The sequence below is a fragment of the Lepisosteus oculatus genome, chromosome 17 (genome assembly GCF_040954835.1).
Source record: "Lepisosteus oculatus isolate fLepOcu1 chromosome 17, fLepOcu1.hap2, whole genome shotgun sequence".
NCBI classification, from domain to species: domain Eukaryota; kingdom Metazoa; phylum Chordata; class Actinopteri; order Semionotiformes; family Lepisosteidae; genus Lepisosteus; species Lepisosteus oculatus.
This window is the reverse complement of record NC_090712.1, coordinates 12501038-12524242: the sequence shown is the minus strand read 5'-3', so window position 1 is coordinate 12524242 and position 23205 is coordinate 12501038. Positions and strand designations below refer to the sequence as shown.

General features: G+C 34.2%; 1 protein-coding gene across 38 annotated transcripts in view; it reads right to left on the bottom strand.

Annotated features, from left to right (window-relative positions):
• Window positions 1-23205, bottom strand: part of nrxn1a (neurexin 1a) — a 350164-nt gene that overhangs the window by 45052 nt on the left and 281907 nt on the right. For 26 of the 38 annotated variants that reach the window (XM_015363013.2, XM_069179698.1, XM_015363021.2 and 23 more), the window contains 3 exons: window positions 18876-19047; window positions 9385-9474; window positions 7091-7398 (listed from right to left, as the gene is read on the bottom strand). In XM_015363013.2, coding sequence (XP_015218499.1) covers window positions 7091-7398; window positions 9385-9474; window positions 18876-19047 — 570 coding nt within the window. The remainder of the gene's footprint in view (window positions 1-7090; window positions 7399-9384; window positions 9475-18875; window positions 19048-23205) is intronic. The other 12 variants (XM_069179705.1, XM_069179707.1, XM_069179718.1 and 9 more) reach the window with 1 other exon arrangement.

The window sequence follows — 23205 nt, the reverse complement described above, 5'->3', positions numbered from 1 at the left end:
TCATGTGTAACACTAATTAAAAAAATGAAGACTGTGGCTTCCCTCTTCTGTCCTTTCACTACCTTTTCTCTCTTTTCATTTTTTTCCTTAGCTTACAGTATCTCTTCCACATCTCTGCTTTCCTCTTTTCTACTCCTTTATTCTTTTTTTATATCATTGTTGGATATACACAGTTTATTTAGGTATCAAGTCTGCCATGCCATGAAGATTGTTCACATTTGTTAATTATTGTATATACTGTAGAACCATGCACTATTATTTTTTTCCTGAAAAACCAATAAACAAACTGAACATAAAAATATATATCTGACCAGGTTATTAATATGAACCTCTGAGGACAAGTAAAACATCAGTAAAACATCCTGGCACACAACTATGAACAATACAACACAAACTGAGCACTATAATAAGTTATTTACCTATTTAGCATAAAACACATAATCTAATGAGTCCATTTTCACAACAATGATAATGAATCTGCCCTGCAATCTAATTATTAAAATGATGCGAACTTTATTTGAAGTACTTTATTCCAATTCATTTAAAATGAAATAAAAAATAAGTCAAAGATAAGTAAACATGCCACATACATACAGTATATTTATTTACATTATATGGTGATGAGATATTCAGCAAGGTAGGTACAGATTTAGCTCAGTTTGTTCACATCACCTTTTACTGAGCATTCACTCTTGCAAGCAGTATAGCAGTAATATCTTCCAGCTCCAGAGTGAGACTGCCAACATGACAGCACTGCAGCACAGGGGCCCCTTTTCTCTGAATATATTTCCTCTGCAGACACCTTCTGGAGTCATGGAAACAAGCCACAGGCACTAATTTTCCACAATTTCGTAAAGCCACCCACAACCGTGCCATTTCTGACTGCCTGGGAGTAGCGGGAGGTGAGCAGAGGAAATGAAAAGCACACCACCACATGTGCACTGGAATTAAGACCACAACTGGAAGTTTAACCAGAGATATGCTGACACACAGGGATGATGCTGGAAAGGTAAGTACTGTACAGTGTGGGCTTGCCTAAGCACAACCATCATGATGCAGTGCAACAGCACTGTAGTGTCCCACTGCCTCAGAGCTCGTTACACCTTCCTCACAATTAAAAAGAGGGGAAAAAAGATTGTGTTGTAGGTTGAAATCCAGCTTGATGCTGGATCACATCACCTTTTAGCTACTGTATTTGATTAGCCTTTGTCTCCACTTAATGTTTATGTGTTAGTAAAAAACATCACATTACACATAAAAAAGCTTTCCAAATACTAGATCTCTTATTAAGTTTAATTAAGGACTAGCACACCCCATCTCTGTCATGTTCTCTCGAAGAATGACCTTATGTTTGAGAGTTGATCTTTAAAAAATTGGCAAAACTCACCAAACTAAATGTTTATAGAATATAGAATACATATGTATACAGAATACAATCTTGTGGTTTAAGGACAGAGACTCACCAACATTATGGAGAAATTGTACGTATTCATACAGAAATTTGTCACATTTCTAATATGAGTGGGCATTTTGTATTCAGCAGCAAGTACTGCCTTATATAAGGTGTGTGTGCATGTAGGTGCACTTTTACTGTTAAGATAAACTGAATTTTATGTGGTCAACAACAAGCACAGGTGTCTGTTGGTAACATGTGCTGTACTGGAGAGGATACTAGTATCTGCTAATAACGGCCATTGTTCCAATAAGGCCTGGAGTGTGGAGATATTTGTCACTGCCCAGGCAGTTCATTTTAAGCTGGGTATAATTAATATTTAATCAGGATCTAAGGGTTTGGATGCATATTCATTGCACTCTCACGCCAACAACTGGGAACTGTAGAGATTTCATATAAATGACCATGTTATACATTAGAGAGCCAACTGGCCTTGAAACAAACATGATGAAACAGAGGCAAAAATAGCCTGTACAAGCTGTTCAGCTGCAGATGAGCATCCTGATGAAAGAATGGGGGGCATAACAATTAAAATAAATGAATTATTTAACTTTAATGGCCAGTGTTATAATAAATGTATAATATATTTAAAACTATTTATTAAGATTTTCTATTTTAAAATAAAATAAAGATTTGCAGATGTAGTCAATGTAGCAAGTACTGTATAAGCTTTTGCCATAATTTATTACTTAATTCTTGTCCCATGAATGTCCCATTCATGATCCACACATACACAGAGTAAGTACTGAGGATTTTCAAGTACAGAGTAAGTGTGAGGATTTAAATAATTTCAAATTGTGCATTTCATTTGTCACCATTTTTAGCATACTGTATGTCTGACCACAGCCATGTTCAACATCCACCATATACAATGGGATTAATTTAAATATATTCTTCTTCAGCTGGACTGATGTGTCAAGGTACAGTAAAACGATGTACAGTATAATTACAACACATTTTTTACAAAATGAACTTTTTGCTTCATCATTTGTAGGTTTTACATTTAGGTTACTATGGGATACAGTATTGGCTAAAATATATTTTAAATACTTTTTGCAGTGAGTATATGTCCAGTATTAAATCTCTGGGAACTGCCAAAACCCGTCTAATTCACCTGTTTCTCAGAGCTGTACAGTGAAGCCAATAGCCAACTGATGTAACCCAGAAACTGTTCAGCAACTGGAGACACAATCCCGAGTGTCCTTGCACAGTGCAGAAGAATTCATGAATATTAAACACATTATAATTAACATTACCAATGCACAGGTGTTCAAATTATAAATTAAATTATATCTAACTGGTAACCCCATAGCTATTGAAAATGTAGGCCTCAGACAGGTACTATAGCTATTGACCAAGCTAGTAAATTTTAGAAATCTAAAGCTCAAGAAATAGGAAAACTGCTGGACTGAATTCACTATTTTGCATTTCCAAAACCTGTTTTTATTTTTTGTATGACCTATTAATAAAAGAGAGGAAGATAATGGATCACAACTCCTAGGCCTGCACGTGTATCTGTAAACAGAAAGCATTTCTTAGAAAAACTAACTAAACACGTGTAGAATACTCCCTGGTGTATGTTTCACCATGTTTGAGCAATCAGTTTTACTGTTAAAAATTAAAAAAAGAAAAACATAAAGCTAAAATTTCTGCAAATTGGTGAATATATGCCCTACCGTGAGTCCTAGAAGGCAAATGAAGACATTAAGAACAAAGTGAAGACAGGCATTGGTAGGGAACTTAAAAAGCGTGCAATAAAATAAATGAGTCTCATTTGCTAAAAGATTATGGCATCAGCGCTATCTGTTTCCTGGGCTTCTCACCTGAACTTCGTTGTGCTGAAACCCCATAGCTACTTCTCTGCACAGCAGGCAGAATGCTTGGCCTATTTACTGGCAGCAAGATGCCATGGAGACCCAGATGCCTTTGTCAGCTTTTCAAGCACAGGAAAGAAAGATAACTAGCAGACAACTAAACCCTAGGAGTCAAGAAGGCTTACAGATCAAGCCAGTGCTACAAAAGAAGCTGAACTTACGGGCTTTATCCTTTGAGCCAAGCCTATTGATGAAAAAAAGAGATTGTTTCCTTCCCTTTTGTTAAGTAAAAAAGTAATAATGACAACAGTGTTACAGACACACACCAAAGTAAAGACCATAGAAAGCACAAAGATAAGTAAAAAACAGACAGTGAGAAAGAGGAAAATAGACAGAGATAGTGGGATTCACATAAGGGATTTATCTTGTTTTAAGAAATATTGAATGTGTGATGGCTACATTGGTGACCAATGCCCAAGTGAGCTGTAAGACCTGGGCCCGATTGTGTTATAAATGATTATTATGCAGCTTATAATAGAATATATTTTATAGTTTAATTCTGAAAGTTTTTCATAACCAAATAATTTTCTCCAAATATATGAGATACCTATTTTGTAGTAGACACGGTAATGATTTTACTAAATGAGAAGGTGTTTGCTTTAAAAAGATGTTGCTGCCTTGCACTGCTTGGCTAATTTTAAAACTAATGCCAACTATGCGCAATGTACCAATTTCCTCTTGCATTTTTTAAAGATTTTTAAGTCTGATTTATAATTCCTGTTGTTGTTTGTGGATTCCAATTCTTTATTCATAATTGGCTGTATAGACCATTGTAATATATTTCTGCAAAATAGCTTTGCAATGCCTGCGAATCCGTAGAATTGATGCCTGTTCATGAAGTATTTAATTAAAAAAGAACATAAAGGAAAACTTGTGAAAGTCTGTTTTATATATCTCACTCTGTCTGAGCTCTGTGTGAATGCTTGTTTGGCATGTTCAAAAAATAAAAGTTCCAGTCTGCCAAGGACATAGTACAGAGAATTCTTTTCAAAACCCAATATTTTTATCACTGAATAAATGCTACACACCCACATTAAAAATAAATGAAAATCAGGCTGAATATGCTAATGGGTAAAACAATTACACATATGTTATCCACATGAAGAATTGTACACATCTATATAAAAATAAACTCAGTTGCACAACTGGTTGCTGGAGAAACAAATGCATTTGTATAACACAGCAAAAAGAATTAGCAATATAAAGCTTTACTTCCCTGCCAATCATTGTTGCTCTCTGTACCAAGCTGTAATTATACTGTAGGATTATTGCAGCAATTACAGTTCATTGTGTGATTTTCAGATGGATTACATGCTTTGACGGTGATTTAGAGATTGGAATGAATCTGTGAAAACAGTATTTTACAGGATCAATATTTACGGGTTTAGGAGTAAATGATGGAACAGCCATTTTGTGCATGAATGCATACAGCACATGAACAGTTGTAAGGCAAGTCTTTGTTTGTGCAAGCTACTAAACAACCTTACCTTCTTTCCTTTACAAAACATCAGCACTAGAAACAAATGAGAAGAGCTTGGAATTTATGGGAGCAAAGCCAGTTCAACCACAAACCAGGTTAGTAACTTTCATTAATTGTTCCCTGAAAATTAGTCTCAGTATTATTATTACACTAACAACAATACGTCATCTTGGGTGCCGTAAACTGTATGCAAGACACCAAACTGCATTTTATTCCATTTCTTGTGCATTATTCCTCTAAAAAATTGAGAAAATAATGGAATTCTATCCAAGGACTTAATGGGAGATACCTTGAGAAATTTTGCTGACCACTTACTGTCTTGGGAGCTCTTTTATAGTGTCTTTCATTGGGTCTCCCAACAGAAAAGGGTGCTGCATGTAGGCATGAGTACCTGGCACCTGCATGCCTTGGATTTTTGCAGTCATGCATTCAATCAAGGGAATTGCTTCTGACTGCAGCAGAAGTGGGCAGGTTGGAAGAGACACATGGCAAAGGAAATGCCACAAACAAGATGCTTTGGCAGAGTAATCGGAACACTTCTGAAAAATTTGTTGACACCTTTCTTACTTTTCACGAGGAAGAAGAAAGCTCCCTGCCACGTGAGCCGAGCATTATGTATTTAACTGAAACACTTATATATTTTTTTTTTAATTGCAGTGCTGCAGCAAATTCTTTTCAATTAATAGCTGGGTACCATAACAACACTTTAACCAGGATGGTAATTAAAATCCCATTCAAAAAGGAATCCCTAAAGCTATTATCAATCTACTAGAATCAATGCTAATAAATATTGGAACATAATTCAGGGTTCAAAGCAATCATATCCTCTACCGGTGATTGTGGATGAGTTATGACATTACTTTTCCCAATTAGGCTCAACACTTCCCAGCTGAAGCTGATGTTGCCAAGCTAAAACTATGTATACTTACAACAAAATGTTTTAGTTTTTAAATGAATGAAAAAGCTTTCTCTGATTTCTGACTTAATTATACCTTTTAATGCAAGCTGGTTTAAAATGTTTGTTTAAAAACATATTTAAGCGCAGAATAACTTGAATGTTTGTGCTATACAATATGTTGTCAGAACAATACTTGAGGGCAAAGGAAAAAAAATGTAGCGCACTTAAGGTTTTTAGAAGACTGCATTTTGCATTCAAAAACCCATTTCTATGGTAATTGTAAAATGTTGTCATACAGCAGTTCATGCTAGCAGGACACCTATCGTGATCTGCTTTTGACTTATTTCCTATCAACTGAATTTGCCCAAACAAACAGAAATAATTCCTTCACCCCAATGAACACCCTGGAGAAACACTGACCATGTCCCAGCCCATCAATTTAGTATGAAAGCAATTCAATTCTGCTTGACCAAAATCAGTTTCTTTTGTTCCAAAACATGCAATCACCCCCGGCATTTTGCAATTGCTGTTTTAAGTGCTTTGGTTTTATTTTTCAAAGTCTCTTTTGAGTGAGCAAACTAGAATGGCATTCTCTTCATGTATTCACCAGATTCACGAAAATAACACTTAAAAAAACACTACTCTCTTCCTTGCACGATACATGGCAAATTAAATTGATATATGAGCCCATGTCTTCTTTGACCTACAAAGTGCATTGTGAAACATTTTCTGTCTTCAAGGAAACTTGTCAAACCCCGCCTTTTACTGTAGAATAACGGTATAACTAAATGATGTGCATCTGTTGGGTTATTTAAAAGAAATAAACAACTTGCATTACTTGTGAAAGACTGCACCATAAGAAACAACTGCATTCCTTATGAAAGACTGCACCACATTTAAACATTAAATATTAGCAGTTATCATGTGAATTAAAGAAATAAGAAACACATATTTTTGATTTCTAAACATAATTCAATTTGTTCAATCAATAGAGTTGTTCACCATGTACTGTTGGTAGAATCATAACGTTATATTATAAATGATCTATCTAATATTATATTTAATGTACTCTTCCTGGAAGATTCCGAATCTTTGCTTACAAAAACCTAACAAAACCTAAATATGCACTTCACAGTCATGCTACAATACTGAACTTCTCAGACCATCCCACAAAAAGACATGAACTGGAAAACAACACAAACGACGTCTTTGCCTAGTTGGAGACTCAGCCTGACTGCTTTAGAATAGATCTGCACCGAAACAGCTGCAATAGCTTGCAGATAGACCTTCATTCCCAAAATGCTTTACCGTAGTGATAACTACATGCATATCAAATATACACTGATAATTCACAACAAAACAATGTGGTAATAAGAGCAATGTACCGTTGGCTCTCTGGCAGGTGGCTTTCCTCTCCGGCTGGATGCAGTGGTGGTGGTGATTTCCATGATGGAGGTGGAGGTTTCCGAATGGTTTGCGGTGGCACTGGACTCCGTTGTCATTGAGGATGGGGATTCCCCGACCAGGCGCACACTTCCTTCGATCTTGATGTTGGGGTCACTTTCCACAGCCATGTTGAGCACCTTCAGCCCATTGTAGTACAGACCAGACAGCTGGCCCTGGAATGGACGGCTTCTGTCCTTGCCTCCAATTTTTATAGTTGTTTGGCTATTGAAGATAGTAAGTTGGCGGCCTGTGAAAACAATGTTACATACATACGGAAATGTTGACTGTGGACTCCATAGTTCCAGGGAGGATGATGGATAATAATCACATCAAAAGACGGATTATTCATGGAGTGGCTAATGATAGCAATAAATTACCTACAAGCTTTTCAAGCAAGTAATTTATTACCGTTGTGATGAAATGCCTATGGAATGCAAATTTAAAGAAAATAATATTTATAATATCCTAAATTAGTGTGGTTTTGCTAAAAGGACAATCACATCCATATTATAATAGCACAACGTCCTAAAAATGTATCTCACTGAACCAGTTTTGTAGAATAAGATAAGAAACATTTAAGGAAACCTTTGAAATTAATCTTGGTATCTACAGTATGCTAAATATTTATCTAACATATTCTTATGCAGGCTAATGAAAAGAGATCGTATACCACATGTTTACCAATTTATTGCACTGCATATATTGAGAGTATGTTATACAAAGACATTTTCACTATGGAGGAATATGATCTAACTTTGGAAGTACTTATTGGAGTACCAGGAAAATGTTACTGAAGTTACTAAGCCCCAGAATGTTTTTCAAAAGTTGGTTAAAGTAATATTAATCAAGCTGTTAACAGAAAAAGGGTTAAAAGGAAAATAGGATTATCATCTTTAAAGATGCAGTCAGTTGATCTGTATTTGATTTTATTTACCACTTGCATTTCATGTGGAGGTAAGAGTTACAGTATGTAGCATGTTTCAGTTTTGTCAGTAAAAAAAGATTAGGTTTTGTGAATGATACAGTACCTGCCCCATTAACCTTTTTTTACAAGCTTTGAGTGATATTACTGCTGACATTGAAATGTCTATCCCGCCAAATTTCATGATAAATGATAAATTTCATGATAAATGTACCCAGATGTCTAAAATATCTCCTTTCATAAAATGCCATCTCTTTGTTGTTCAGACAGCAAATGACATGTGGAGATAAACATACAGTATACTGTACCGTTGTATATTCAAAACTCTTAGGGGCTGAAATTCTCACTGCTTTCTATTCCTATTAAAATACCTAAGGGTTTTGAATATAAGGCCCACTGGGTTCTTTAGAGAAAGTGTATCGTAGACAACTAAAAGGTAAAGATAGGTAGGTTTCCTCCATGGTCTGAATTCTTAACAGTAAGAAAAAGTACTTTGCACCACTTACTGAAGTGCACCCACAGTTAAACGAAGCAGTGCACCAATGCAGTACATGTGACCTGCATACGTCTGATTGCCTTTCAGCAAGAGTGAGAAGTTAAAACATATAAATTAGATGTAAAGGTGACTTTAATAATGAGACACATAAAAATGATAACTTATGAGAATATTTCCATTAAAAAAGAAACAGAAAAAAAGCAAACCTTAAAAAATATAATTATGACACATTTCGTTTTGAAAATACATCTTTAGTATAGACAAAAAAGGCATGCACCAAAATTAGTGTTTTTATTTTTTAATAAGTTTTCTTGTTCGTATATCCCTCAGTATATTTACAGTATTTGTTAAAGGGACTTCATTTCTGATGCCAATTAATATTGCACTCTATTTAAGATAGCTATAAGTTTAAACAGTGCGAGTTTTCATGATCCATAATAAAAAAAATAGTCTGCTAATTGGACCTTTTTAGTTGATAATTTAGATGTTTACAGCAGGAAAAGACTAGGAATAATTTATATATTTTTGTTAATAATGCTAATATTACTTCAGAAAGATTGATTTAGAAGATTATATTTACAGTCCCTTTAACCTGAAGTTAGCAGGGCAGACTTATTAAACAGCTGATATTTCTTAATAGATAAATAAATTATTATGCAAAGTATGCAAATATTACAAGCTATATTTTACTCTTTTAAAAATTTTGTTTTATTTAGTTTTACTGGTGATTTATATTTTAAGTTTATTGGTGTTACAATGTATTACTTGGTTATGTTCAAATTATTTTTATTTGAAGTTTTAATCAATGTTTTTACCTTTGTCGAGTAGCCATTCATCAACTACTCGACCAAGTCGATATGGGATTCGCTGTCTAGCAATCGCCAGGCGTTCGTTATCATTGTTTCCTTTAAAGTTTAAAGAGACATTTCATTGGTTAAAATCTGTAAGGTCAAAGGTTAAATGTTAATACTTAAAGCTTGAGCTATACAACTGCCACATGATTTTTTTTTGTAATTTTGGAAGTTTAAAAAAAGCTACCTAAAACATTTCATTGGTCAATCTTTTCATTCAGTCATTTAATTTTATTTTAGCAGACAAATTATTCCTATATTAATTGAAAATTAGAAAGCTGAATTTTCATCTAGGTTATTGATGTTAAGTTATAAAACAACCCAAACAACAAATTTAAACATATCCATAGCATAACTCTACAACAAAATACTCAAAGGATTTTTTTCTTTCTTTTTTTTTGCAGAATTTTTCTTTTTTCTCCTCTTTTTAGCTAGTTAAACATTGCTCAGAAGAAACATTTTTATTTATTATTTTTCAAAATACATTCAACCTTTTGCACCAAGTTAGTGATTTAGAGAAGGTCACATGATAACATGTTTTCACCCATCTTAGAAGTTCACACTAATTAGCTAGTCACAGAACAAACCAGTAAATTCAGTGATGGAAGTGCTTGGAATTTTTCAGAATTGATACAGAAGAAAAATGAGATAGTTAGGCAGCCGGTACAATTAGACATACTGACATCGGTTGGAAGGCTTTGACAAGAGCTCTGGTATGACTATGCACTTGGAATCGTCCTGGTATCCAACATAAATTATTGACACCATTCCTCGCATCAGATGGAAACCATTAAGTTATTTTTACCATCCAAATAATTTACTGTACATTTATGAAAAAGTAATTTATTAAATTAATATACTCACTAGTACCCTGCAGGTCAAAAGGTAAAAAGGGTTTTTCTCTCATCACCCTCCTAAACACCAGCTTCTAATTACAACATACATTTCAGTTGAGCAACACACAAAAGAGAAATTGTTTTTCAGTTTCCTTATATCTTTCTTCAGTAAACATGGCAACAAGGGTTAAATTGTTTATTATTCAATCCATTTTCCACACGTCTGCGCTGTCGCTGAGGCTAACAAGGGGAGAGCGGATGTGCTCGGGGGTTTACCCAGGTTCCTCCTCAGACACCTGACTTTCTGTGGCCCCTGAGCTTCTAACTCCATGTGGGGAAAGATGAGCAAAGGAAAAACATGGTTTCCAAGGTGACAGAGAAGTGGAGGTAGAGCACTGAAGCACAGAGCAAGGTTTATATACGGTAAGATACATGAGATCAGCTATGAGATACAAAGATATGTAAGGAAAGGCCTCAATGTTCAGGTTAGAACAATAAAAACAATTCTCTCTGGAATCCTGTTCAACTCAAACATTATTATTATTCTTCCTGGTTATATCTAAGGGTATATAATGATTGACCTACAGTAAATTAGATTAAATGCACATTTTCTGTACAGTTAGAACACAAGTGATACTGAGATTATGCTATAACGTGGAACTTCAGTACCAGGTTACCAAGTGCTTTACCACAAACTATAAAAAAAAGAAATATAAGGTCTAAAAAATAAAGAAAACATTGTTGATATTTCATTACTTGAAATCAAACTAGCTCATCGGATGGAACAATTTGATCTCATGATGAGCTGTGGTCTTAATTGCAATGGACAATGGTTAGTTCTCCTGTGCAGGTCTTCTAGTTCAACAAATAACCTTTAAAGTAAAGAAGTCTAAGAGTACGCAGGCCCATCTGAGGATTTTTGCTGTGACATTGTCTTCAAAGATTGAATTTCAGACTCCTTCATTCTTTCACCAAATAGACAATATTTTGTCACATTGTACTGTATTAATTCTGTCTGAGCAGGTAGAGTTGAGGGGAGTAACAGTAATTTAACAGAATAAGAGTAAGCCGAAAGAAGTGAGAAAGGTCGGTTCAGTGAATCAGATCCAAATCTGCTGGCTGAATTGAGAAGGAGCAGTTGAAAATTTTTTAATCATATCTTTATATCTTAGGGTCAGCTGTGGCACACCAGGTATGTCAACTTGGCTAATATTCTTTTTTCTCAGTGTATTATATTGCGATTGCCGCAGTCTAATTCCATTTTGTTCTGTGAAATGAAGATGTCAGTCATCTGGGGTGGAAGGCACTGAATGGCCTGATATCACTCTGAAGTCAATGGAAAACAAAAGAAAAAGAAAGATGATGATCTTGCTGCATGACTTAAGAGTGCTCTTTTGTTATTACTGTATTTTTATTACATTATTGGCATTATCTGCTTACACAAAAGGCCCTTTAGAAACTACATATTGCAGACAAGACTTACTGAAATGCATTTTAAGCACAGAAATGATGCTTGAATTAAAACTGAAAATCCTTCACTGAATTGATTCTGACGACTGGGGGGTTTCATTTTGCTTCCAGGGAGAATGATTAACTTTAAGGTGACACATACAGACATACATAATGTTCATACAAAACACTTAAGCTCACAATGTATCATGAACAGCCACTTATTGTAAAGTATTGACCCAAGATTAGACCTTTCTGGGGCTATATATATAGTAAACAGGCTATATAGTCAACATAAAGCTAAAACTTTCCTTGCATTATGTCTTGGAATGTTTTGAAGACAAAATAAAAATAGCTTTGTGAAATAATTTATTTTGCATTTGCTGTCTTCTCTCTGTTTTTTGTCAGAATACTGCAGTATCTATGGAATGATAATTACTGTAATAAAACATATTTTTATTTCATTACACCCTAAACATTCTCCAACAGTTTAAATCTCAAGGAAGGTTTTTGAATCTCAAAGCTGCCTAAAGTACAAGGACACATTACAATTGTCCCAGTGAAAAATACAAAAATATTCAAATATTTCAATAATCTGTCATCAGGTTTTACTGTCATATTTAATACTTTTTTATGTTCTAAACTATTTATTTTCTTATTCATTTTATCTTTCAGGGTTCTTTATGAGAAGTGATTATGCAGAAAGAAAAGTTTATTCATGAAAGCACATTGATGAGATTGGAAATGCCAAACATTTGTGGGGTGCCTTTACAACAAACAGCCTTTCAGATCCATCTCCATATGGTGCTTTGTAAATCTTCTGGAACGATGTAATTGCTTATTGACTGGCAAGCTGTCAAAAATGTTATCAAGGGGGTTCAGCCATTTGACAGCCAGAGCTTTCAATAAGGGGGGAAAAGTTTAAAATATATCCACATGGATGCAGGGGTGACAGAAATGCATTTAAAAGAAATATGATTGATTATCTGCAAGGGACCTGATGGGTTGACTCTGTTTCCTGAAAGGAAGCCTTACCTACCATTTCACCATGACTCTGACTGGGAGGGCAAGGTCACCTGAGGTGGGCATTGTGGAAGTGGCCACAGCCAGAGCAGAAGGCAGGATCACGGGCCAGCACAAATGACAGGATTTAATGGAACAGTGCTCTAATCTTGCGCATGAGCTGCCTTCCACAAAATGAGGTATTGACTCAGACATGGGGAAGGCATTCAGTCAAAGAGCGGAAAAAACAGAACTGTTTTCCTGGCAAGGTAAGGGACAAGGTGGTGACAAGGAGGGCAAATGCTGACAGCCTCTCTGACTTCAGTCGTATTGCTCTGCAATTAACAAATATATAAATTAATAAATATATGTTGAATATACATGTACGTCAATCACCAGATTTGAACTCAGTTGAGTACTTGTTGTCTATCCTAAAATAATCCTTGTAAAAATGCTTTAAATGCCTTTTTTTAGTAACAATGTGTTACAATCTCATTGTTGACAACTGCACATTCATATACTGTAGCATTTAAACACACTTTATAGTCCACAAAGCAAGGACCTCTACTTTTATTTGAAAAAATGTTGTATATGGTTTCAGAATGTACAGGTGTTTCAAAACATGAATGTTTAATTTTGCTTAGTATGTATAGTTATTAATGTTACTCAGCATAAAGTTTATTGTGATTACTTATGACCATTTTGTTCCATCAATGACAACCACTGAATCAATCAAGATTAAACTTACGTACAGCACACTAATAATGCAAGTGGTACATGCACTCATGTGTAGCATTTACATTTTAAACATTGAAAGGAAGGCTGTTAACCTTAGTCAATCTTTACATTTGCGTTAAAAATAATACAAAGCTACGAGACATTGCTGGTGCATCATCTCCACTATTAGACTGTGCCAGTTGCTGGCCCTGGCATTTCATTCTCAAGTGGTTATAAATGCACAGATGCAAGCCAAGTGCAACAATGGGGGCGAGGTCATTGTTTGGTTGAATGCTTGTGTGCAAAAAAACCCAAAGGCATCGAATTCTGATGGAAAACAGCACACAGAGGAGATACAAATCTGTTGCGTGTCACTGCTAAGGGAACTAAAACACCCGTGGCAGAAAAAGCCTTTTATTTATTTTTTTTCAGCTGGGTCTGACAGTAGAATTCCTATTTGTATATTTATGCCTCCTAGTTATATTCCCACAAAAGAGTAATCTCTTTCAAATGATAGGATTTAAGACATTGTACACATTCTCCTTTCACGCTATGGGCAAGGTATATAAACAGAGGTTGGATATCCTGCAAGAGAGTGTCTGGGAACAAAAAGAGATGGACACCCACAAACATATTTATACATGCATCCTGAAACACAAACACTCAGGCATGGGCAGGCATATCTGCACACACTTGATATTGATTGAGAGCACACATGTTTTCATTTCTACATTTTCCCAAGAACATATTGATTTTTTGTTTTCCTTACATTCAAATTATTTTTTAGAATCCATGCATACAAATTTCCCCAAGTAATACCGTACAGTATGGGAAAACACAATTGAAAGAAAGTTTACAAAGCTAAATACTGTACTTAACCACATTTATTTTTACACTGCATTGACACATGTCACTTCTTTTGTAAGCAATAGGAATTCTTCAGCATTTTAATTAATGCTGAAGTTAATTAAAGGTGAAAGCAGTCATGCTTTGATCATATATTGATCCTCTGTAGGGAAAGTGAAATGAGGATGAAGAGTGTTAACAATACCCTTATCATAGACTTAATGCTATTCCAAAGCAATTCATCTACCTGAAGTTACAATGCCTGCTGACAAAGCCAATGTGATATGGTATTCACAGAACACCTTATCTATGCTTCCAGGCTAGAGTGAACATCATTTACATTCGTCAGCCTTGGGTGCATCGTATATTATTCATTTTTCTTAATAAAGTGGTCAGATAAGGCCACACTTCTGTTCATTACAATCTACAGGCCTAATTCCTGAATGCATTCAAACTATATATAAGTAAATTCTTAGTGTTGGATATAGAAAAATAAGTGTTTTTTATGTTAGGTGATGTAAGCTCTGCAGTAATGGATTTACATAAGTAAAAAAGAATATTGTTCCTTTTTTAATTTAACCCACATTTTGCTCCCTGTTACTAAATGTTTCAATTGACTATGGTAATCCCAAAACTGGCATCAAACATGTCACTTATTGTAGATCAAAGACTGCAGGGACAGACTGTGTGCACTCCCAATGGGATATACTCTGGTGAAAACCTTGGCTTTGTCTCCTCTATTATTTTCTCGTGCATTAAGGAAATAGACCCTTTGATTCCTTGCATGCCATAGCAGTGCTATGGCCCGTGGCCTTTATTGCATTGTGAGGGCATTACTTCCACAGATGAGCATTTGGACCAGAAAGCTCCTCTGGCTTTATTATTGCCTTTCATAATTGAAAATAAATGGAAACACATCAGCATCAATACAGTTCAGGGACACATTAATTGGGATAAAACCATCAAATGGCTCTTAAGTATCTTAAATGTGACTTTTTAATAAGATTATGTGGGATCTGCCTGAAAGCACTGCTGGTATTATTGTCCTTAATTTCTGACAATGCTGGGACCACCCTGTAGAGAGGGTGCCTGCTTGTAAAATAATTCCCTATTTAGTTAATCTTCTCTACTCCATTTATCATTCCTTTACTAAATGAACAATATCATCCTATAGGTTGTCCTTAACTACATCCTTATGCCAGTGATGTTAGTTAATTAGGCACTCAGAAAAAGCTTGAATTATTAAAGTTAGAAACGACTTGCGTGGTGTATTTGTTTCACTCTCTCTGGACAGCATCTATAGCCTGGCAATGGCAGCAGTTTCAGGCTGCTGCCAGATTGGTCACTATGGCAACAATTCCACAAAGCCAGGCATCTGACCAGGCGTTGCAATTCATCTATTGATATATTTCACGTATTGGGTGTGATACAATTTCTCTCACAGGTAACTGGCAGGTACAGGAAGACAGATAAACATACAGTACATAAGAAAAAAGGGTACACTTTTGCATCACGAGTTCTTGGTATAATTAAACAAATATTTCCATACATAAATATATAACTAATTCTCTTAACAATAGAAAATAATTAAATAATATCCAATTACTGTGCAAATCCGTATATATTGATAGATGTATCAGCTTTGCTCAACATTTAACTAATGGAAAACTGCTTTCAACAGGTGAGTGTAATATTACATGCTGCATGTTTTCCTTTACCAAGAGAATGATTTCAATGCCGTGCGTATATATATACTGTATACAGTTATATCTGTGTGTTTATGGATATGTATATTAGCAGTTCTTAATGTATCAATGCTTTTTACTACTTCCCGTTAACTGTGTAATCCTCTACAAATAAAATGTTGTTGTATCTTTTCTTTCTCAGAAATTGAGTCAATTTCTGAATAACTTATTGAAGTTATTCAGGGATCTTATAAACGTGATTAATGTTCTTTCTGAGTAATACCTTTAATCTGCTGAAGTGAAATTGTGTTAAATGTTAAAATGATGAGGGATAGAACAACTGTTTGAGTTTTAAATGTACAGATATAATGTGTGAAGGTTTTTCAAAAGTGGGGCAGAGCAGGACACCGAGGAACACATCTTGAGGTGTTAGATGGATATAGGAGAAACAAGGACTTACTGATTATTATAGGCTAAATCAACATTAACAAAGAAAAAGACCTACAGTACCAATGAAGCTGAACACCCCCCACCCCCAACAAAACTAATTACTTTGACATAAAACAAACAAGACTAGATAAGAACAGACTTGCACATGTTTGTTAACTATGTTAAATTTGTTAAAATGCTAGATGGATAACCGCATATTTAAATACTATTACCTAATAGCCACGTCATGCTCTTGTAATTGTATTAATGGGAATGTAACGTGGTTATGAATTAGCATTCATTAATATAACACATTTATATTCATAAAGGCACATCTGTTAGTCAGATAATTGTAAAATAATTAACACATAAATATAGTAGATTTTTATAAAAGTTATACTTTTATGCAATCAATATGGTGTGAAAGTACAACTGCTGGGCATTGACAGAACAATTAGGGACCCATTTTTCATATTAAAAGTTTGTTGGTTTTTTTTTAACAGTTGGACATGTTTTTTATCCAAAGAGGAAATCTAGAACAGAAGGAATGTCTTGATAATTACACAGCCTACAAAATGAAATCCTTCATACATTAGCTACATTAATCATGAAGCTGACCAAGCTGTAATTAAATTAATATACATCCTTTTAGATATTTGTCAGGAAATCGTCCTATAACAGATCTTACATTTAGTTAAGTTTTTCTCTAACTCTCACAAACATTATTGGAGGAGTAGTTGTATTAAACAATTAAGAACTGCAGGCAGCTGACAAAAGCTCTCCCATTTTATATACTGAAGTGGTGTTTTTGTGATTATAAAGCCTATGATCAGGGTTTACACATCAGAGCCTACTGTTTCAATGAGCCCCTGGCTAGATATGACATCTCCAGTGATTACTAAACAGAGAAATGAGGAAGCTGTGTGTGGGAGCTTGTTCTGGGTATACAGCAGATTATATATAAAATTGAAAGAAGCAAAAACTGTATAATGAAAGAACAGATCCATGGTTTCTTTTAGAGTAAAGGTGGAGACCAGCTTAAAGGTGAATCTAATTTAAATCCTGCATCTGATTCAATGCTCATAGAGGCATATGTAGGGAGGCAAAATAGATTGTGCATTAGTGCAGTAAATCACTCAGTCAAAACACCAATAAAAGCCAAAAACCAGACTAGTATAGAAACTTCCTGTAATATTGTATCTCATTTTTATGTCAGCTTTGGGAGTATTTGCATTTTTTGCTTCAAAACTATGACTGATGCCCAGTGCAACATAGTAGATATCTGTAAGGTGATACCAGAATAGAAATAGTTAACTGAGGTGAGTTCAGCTATGTGGTAATTCAGTCAAAAGCGATTAATTCCTCTTCACACCTAAGGCTAGAAATACTGATTGATTCTCAAGCATAATACGTCTTCCATTTGATAAAAGCAATGTGGATGTCCATAAAGGTTACAAAACATGATGAAGAAATGACTCCATTTAATACACTGATGGGAGCACTGATGCTGTGAAAAAGAGCTCATACTACAAGCTGCATAAATGTACTACTTTTGAGAGTTATCTATCTTACCAGGGATATTTAAAAAAAAGTTTTATTTAAATGAGAAATCAGAAAAATTTACAGCAAATAAAAATGTTAAAGTTTCAATTACAATCATAATTAGATTAATTAATTCAATTAATTAATGTATTCTGTTTTCAATGTTGACAGAGAATGTGAATCCTGTAGCAATATTAGCTCAGAAGTAGGGCATGCAGTAGGTGGTACTGTAGTGTAGCACTGGAGGTGGTACTAGCAAAATTACAATATAATGAACACAATTTTAATCTACAGCATTTAATTACAATTTTGGTTTGACCATTGCATTTGTTGTTGTTAGGGTTTAGAAATTGTGTGCAATTAATTTTAATTTTAACATATTTTGAGGTTTCCACTGTTTTCTGATTCTTGTCTTACAGATGATATGCTGTACTGAACACATCCAGAATAATGAACTGACTTTTAAATTGCATGTAATTTGTTACAGATTAATTAGGATGTCTAGCATTTCTAAATACAAAGACATAAAGACCAAAAAACAACTTTCTTGTTTTATGAAAACATCGAGAACAACTAAATGAGAGGAAAGTTTAATTTATTTGGATACCTTTGAATCTTTCAAAGCTTTTGTCGAAGCCTTTTAGCAGTTTAAATGTTAGTGAATTCAATAAACTGAGCTTTGACATTTAGTGCCTTTTATGCCTGAAAGTCATCATTTTTGCTGACATTTTGACATTTTAAAGGATACTAGATATTTTATATCAAAAAGGAAAGCACATTAAACACCAACAAAACAATTTAGAACACAAATTTATACTTTTTTCTAACACTCCAACATTTTACATGCCTAGGTCCTCACTGCATATATGTTTTTTATTTTTAGTTTTTAACACCTTTTTAGAAAGTAGCAGTGTATGTCATTGTTTTTTTTTAAATGCAGGTTCCTTACCTGTTGGGTATCGCTCAATGACAGGTAGGTCGTCCACCTGTAGCGTGGCATTGCCACCACTCCTCGTGAAACGTACTATGTGGTACTTTCCGTCATTTACAAACTTTGATGTTTCTTCAATAGTTATGTCATCTGTTCCAACATTAAATACAACTCCAACATTCCCCTTTTCCTGTAGAAACAAAATAGAAAAAAATGATTTAGTGTTTAATTGATTATTCACTACAAATAAAGCTTTCTATATACATTACTAAACACATATGCGTGTTTAACCTTATTATAATTGCTAACGATTAGCAGTCACCCAAAAAATATAATGAACCTCAAGACTCCAGATTCTGTACACCCATGTACTGGATATTTTTTATTATTTTTCAAAAATGGTTCCATTTTCATATTTGATGCTGACTGAACAATTCCTGAAGAAGTTATAAAATGAAAGTCTGCTATGCTTACAGTATATTCGGAACAGAAATGAGGCATATCTGAAAAAGCAGTCTGATACTATATCTGTGCAATTTTAAAAACAGAGGGAACTCTTACAGACGGCATTGCACAGCAAAAGAAGAACCTCCTGTTCTGTACAAGAACATCCTAAATAAACTTGCATGATGCAAATGTAAACATTTACTAAAATAATTTCATTCCTATGTACAATGCCTCTTGTTAGTTGTGCTAAAAGACTTCCATTTTTGTTCCTGTTATGCATCATGAACATATTTCCATACATACTACATGTTGCTGTTATTTGCTTTAGGGCTTTTTAATTCTGTTTGAGCAAACATTAACCTTCATTTGAGATACTGCTTACTTGTTTAATTTGATTACTACATAGCCAGTGGACACCATGATCAGATATCTACTAATTATATTTTAAAGAATTGTGTAGTAATTGAATTCCATAATTTTGGCTGCATAATGACATAATGAAATCTACTGGTAATTTGTTACCCTGGTTAATATAAACCAACCATCATGTCTCCAGTTCTAAAATGACTATTTTTGGTGTAGTGTAGTATTAAATATTTTGAAAACAGTTACACACAAAAATAGTAACAAGCTTTAATAATATGCCATATTCTACATAAATGAATTAATGTAAAATAATCCTGGAAATTAAAAATGCCTACTGTGTACTTTGAGCAATCCTTGTGATGTAAAACCATTGATTTAAATACAGTATTTCTTTTTTTAATAATTCAAAAAAATTTAAAAAGATGCATGTTTTAATGTTCTGTAGCTATTAAGTGCCTGAGAATGTATATTTTTCAGACATACTATATGAGACTACAAGTGTCTTTTAGTTGCATTTGTGTTGAATTTCATATGAGATATTGCTGCTTTATAAAGCTGAAAATGTAATCCTGTGAATAAAAAAAAATCTCATGGTAGGGTAGAAGTTTTTTTTTATTTTTAGAACTTCAGATGTCAGCTCATACTAATTAAATGAGGTTTCAGAAAGTGGGAGGTGATGTGAATTTCCAAGCAAATAAGAACTGTTAGCAAGTTGTCTTTCCAGGGACAAAAAAACCCCCAAAACACTATATATAAATCACAAGACTACAAGTTTTTGGTTTGTTTTTCTTCTTTTGAGATGGAAATCCATTTCTATCTTCCTGCATGACACAAATTAATTTTATAACGGATGTGCTGTAATTTACAAAAACATTGTTTGCCCTTCTTTAACAATCTTTGGGTTCTAATTTTTACACATCTTTCCTTGTACTCAAGTCCCATTGATATAAAAGTCAAACTTGTGAATAGCAAATCAATAAAGCGATGTCGAGTTTGCTGCATGTATACTCATAGTCTAAACAGATTCATCATTTCCTTCCCATGCAGACGTTTTGGGAATCTGTAATGTATTATACAGCTTGTCATTGATTGCAATTAGCTGAAGCCAACTGGAAGAAATGACTGCAATTTGTGATTAAAAGTGAGTCGTCTAGCAGATATCAGCTCAAAAGCACAAGGGATTATTTTCTAAACCTAGAATAATGTTAAAGAGAAAATATATGTATTGATCATTTTTGTCTTAGCTAGAGCATACAGTATATAGTATACTGTACTTTCTTTAGATATACAGTATTTTCCATGTTTAATTCTGACCATTTTCAATTTTTTCTTATAATTCACTTAGTCAAAGAAATTGCTTACAATGATTGCAGTCATTTTTTACCTTATTTTAAAAAGACTTCCTAAACTATATTAGTGACAATTTTAAAATAATATTAAAACAGTCAGTATCATGTGTGAAGCCAGTACATGCTACACAACAGATGTTCATCGATTGTGTTGGAACATTTACGTGGGGGATCTTGGTCCAAGACACCGGGCAATTTAGTTAGTAGAACATCAGATTTTTAATCCAAGAATCAAAAGCTGAAATCCCTGTGAGTCAATTTCCTTAAGCAAAAGGAAGAGATGTTCGGCTGCTGCCTTATACAGTAGCTCTCAGATCATGGGGTTTGATTCTAGCCCAGGGTTTCTTTAGTAGGTAGTTTGATTGTTCTCCACACGTTCATGTGAGATTTCTCTAGGTGCTCTTTATTCTTCTCAACTTCTATACACTGGTTAAGTTCTTTGGTATCTCTAAATTAAGTATGTTCTGTAGATATTTAGGAGAAAGTGTAGTCTCACCTTGCATCCTAGAGCTTTGAGACAATCTGCAGAATGTCATGATCCTTAGCAGGAATAAGAGACTGTCTAATGATTCATGGATGGGTATCCTGCTCCAATTTCTCATTAAAAGGAACCTCCAACAACTGACAATTGAATGTGAGATCCACATTTTTTCCAAATCATTCATTTTTAAATCGTTTTCTTCTTAGTCAATTTTGTATGCTTACACACATATTCAGAAACATGCATGCATACTTCTGTGAATGTTTTAGCACTTTCCAACCAGAGAACGTTGTATGTTAATTGGTAAAATTAGTTTGAAATCTGGACATATGTTTTATTGTTTTACCTTTATTTAAATTCTGAGCTTGTGGCTTTTCTGACATGCAAAAATTCCTCATACAATGTTTTGATGACATAATTTCAATTCCTAGAACCATGATTAATTATCTAGAGGACTGAGCTGCTCCAACAAAACCCCCTTAAAACACAACTGCTAATCGAGACATATGGTTGGAAGCACCACAAAGCAGCGTGCTGTATGTGCTTATCCACTCAGCATCATTTTGTTACTGTATCAAATCGGATTTTCTCTCCTAATGTGCAGCGAAGCACTTATCTGATTAGCAGTCATCTATATCAAACATCTTTTAAGAGCCAAAAGCTATCATGATTAAACTTAAAATTTAGCTATCTTACACACAGTACACAGTACATGTTTTACTATACCTTCTTCTTAAATGTGTTTATTAAAAGACATCACTGTAACACCACTAAACAGTTTTAATATAATGTTCTCATCTATTTTGATAATTACAAAATAACATATACTGTACATACACAGATACACATTTATCCTAACAGGGAACTTTGTATTTTATCCCTATAGTCCTATCCAGTACAGAACAGTAGAATGTTAGATTAAGCAACACTTCCTAAATTAGATATATAAAAAATGTCTTTTAGGGTATACAGTAACTGAATTATGAATATTATTCTATGCCTCTTCTGTAAATACTTTTTTAATTTAAATACTATTTTAAATTAGAAAAAATATAAAACTTTTTTTCTAGGCTTCAAAGTACTGTATTGTAAATATACCATCAGCCAGCAATGTCTTTTCAATTATTAACTGCTAAAGACAATTTGAAATTAAATACTTAAAAGTGACACAAATTATTATATCATTTAAGAATCTAAGAACTTGGAGTTGGAGTGATAAACCACCAGCCAAGGGATGGAAACTGATTTCTCCACTTTAAGTATATACTGAACATATCCCAATATTACACATGTTAATGTAATCCTTTATCACAGCATGCAGCTGGAAAAGTAAGAGAACAAATTTCCCATTTACAGGACAAAGTATGAGTACTTATTAAGCTGCATTTATTTAAAGAATAATATTACTGAAAAAAAATTAAAATGTTATAACCTAAGGTATGGTCTCTTTACTTAAATATTAATCACTTAAAGCACAAATTAACAGGAACCCCTGTGAATGATCTTAAAGCACAACAAATTAGTAAGAATCACTGAGTGATTTTTCTTTAAAACCAAATTAATGCTCACAGAAGGGGCCTGTGACACAGAGAGATTTCAGCATAATGGTAATTGCATCTCTGCCTTCATTTCAACATCCATCACAATGTGAACATACTGTATCTTCTTTCTCCTAGGTAGGAAAGGATTTGAATGGCAGCATGAA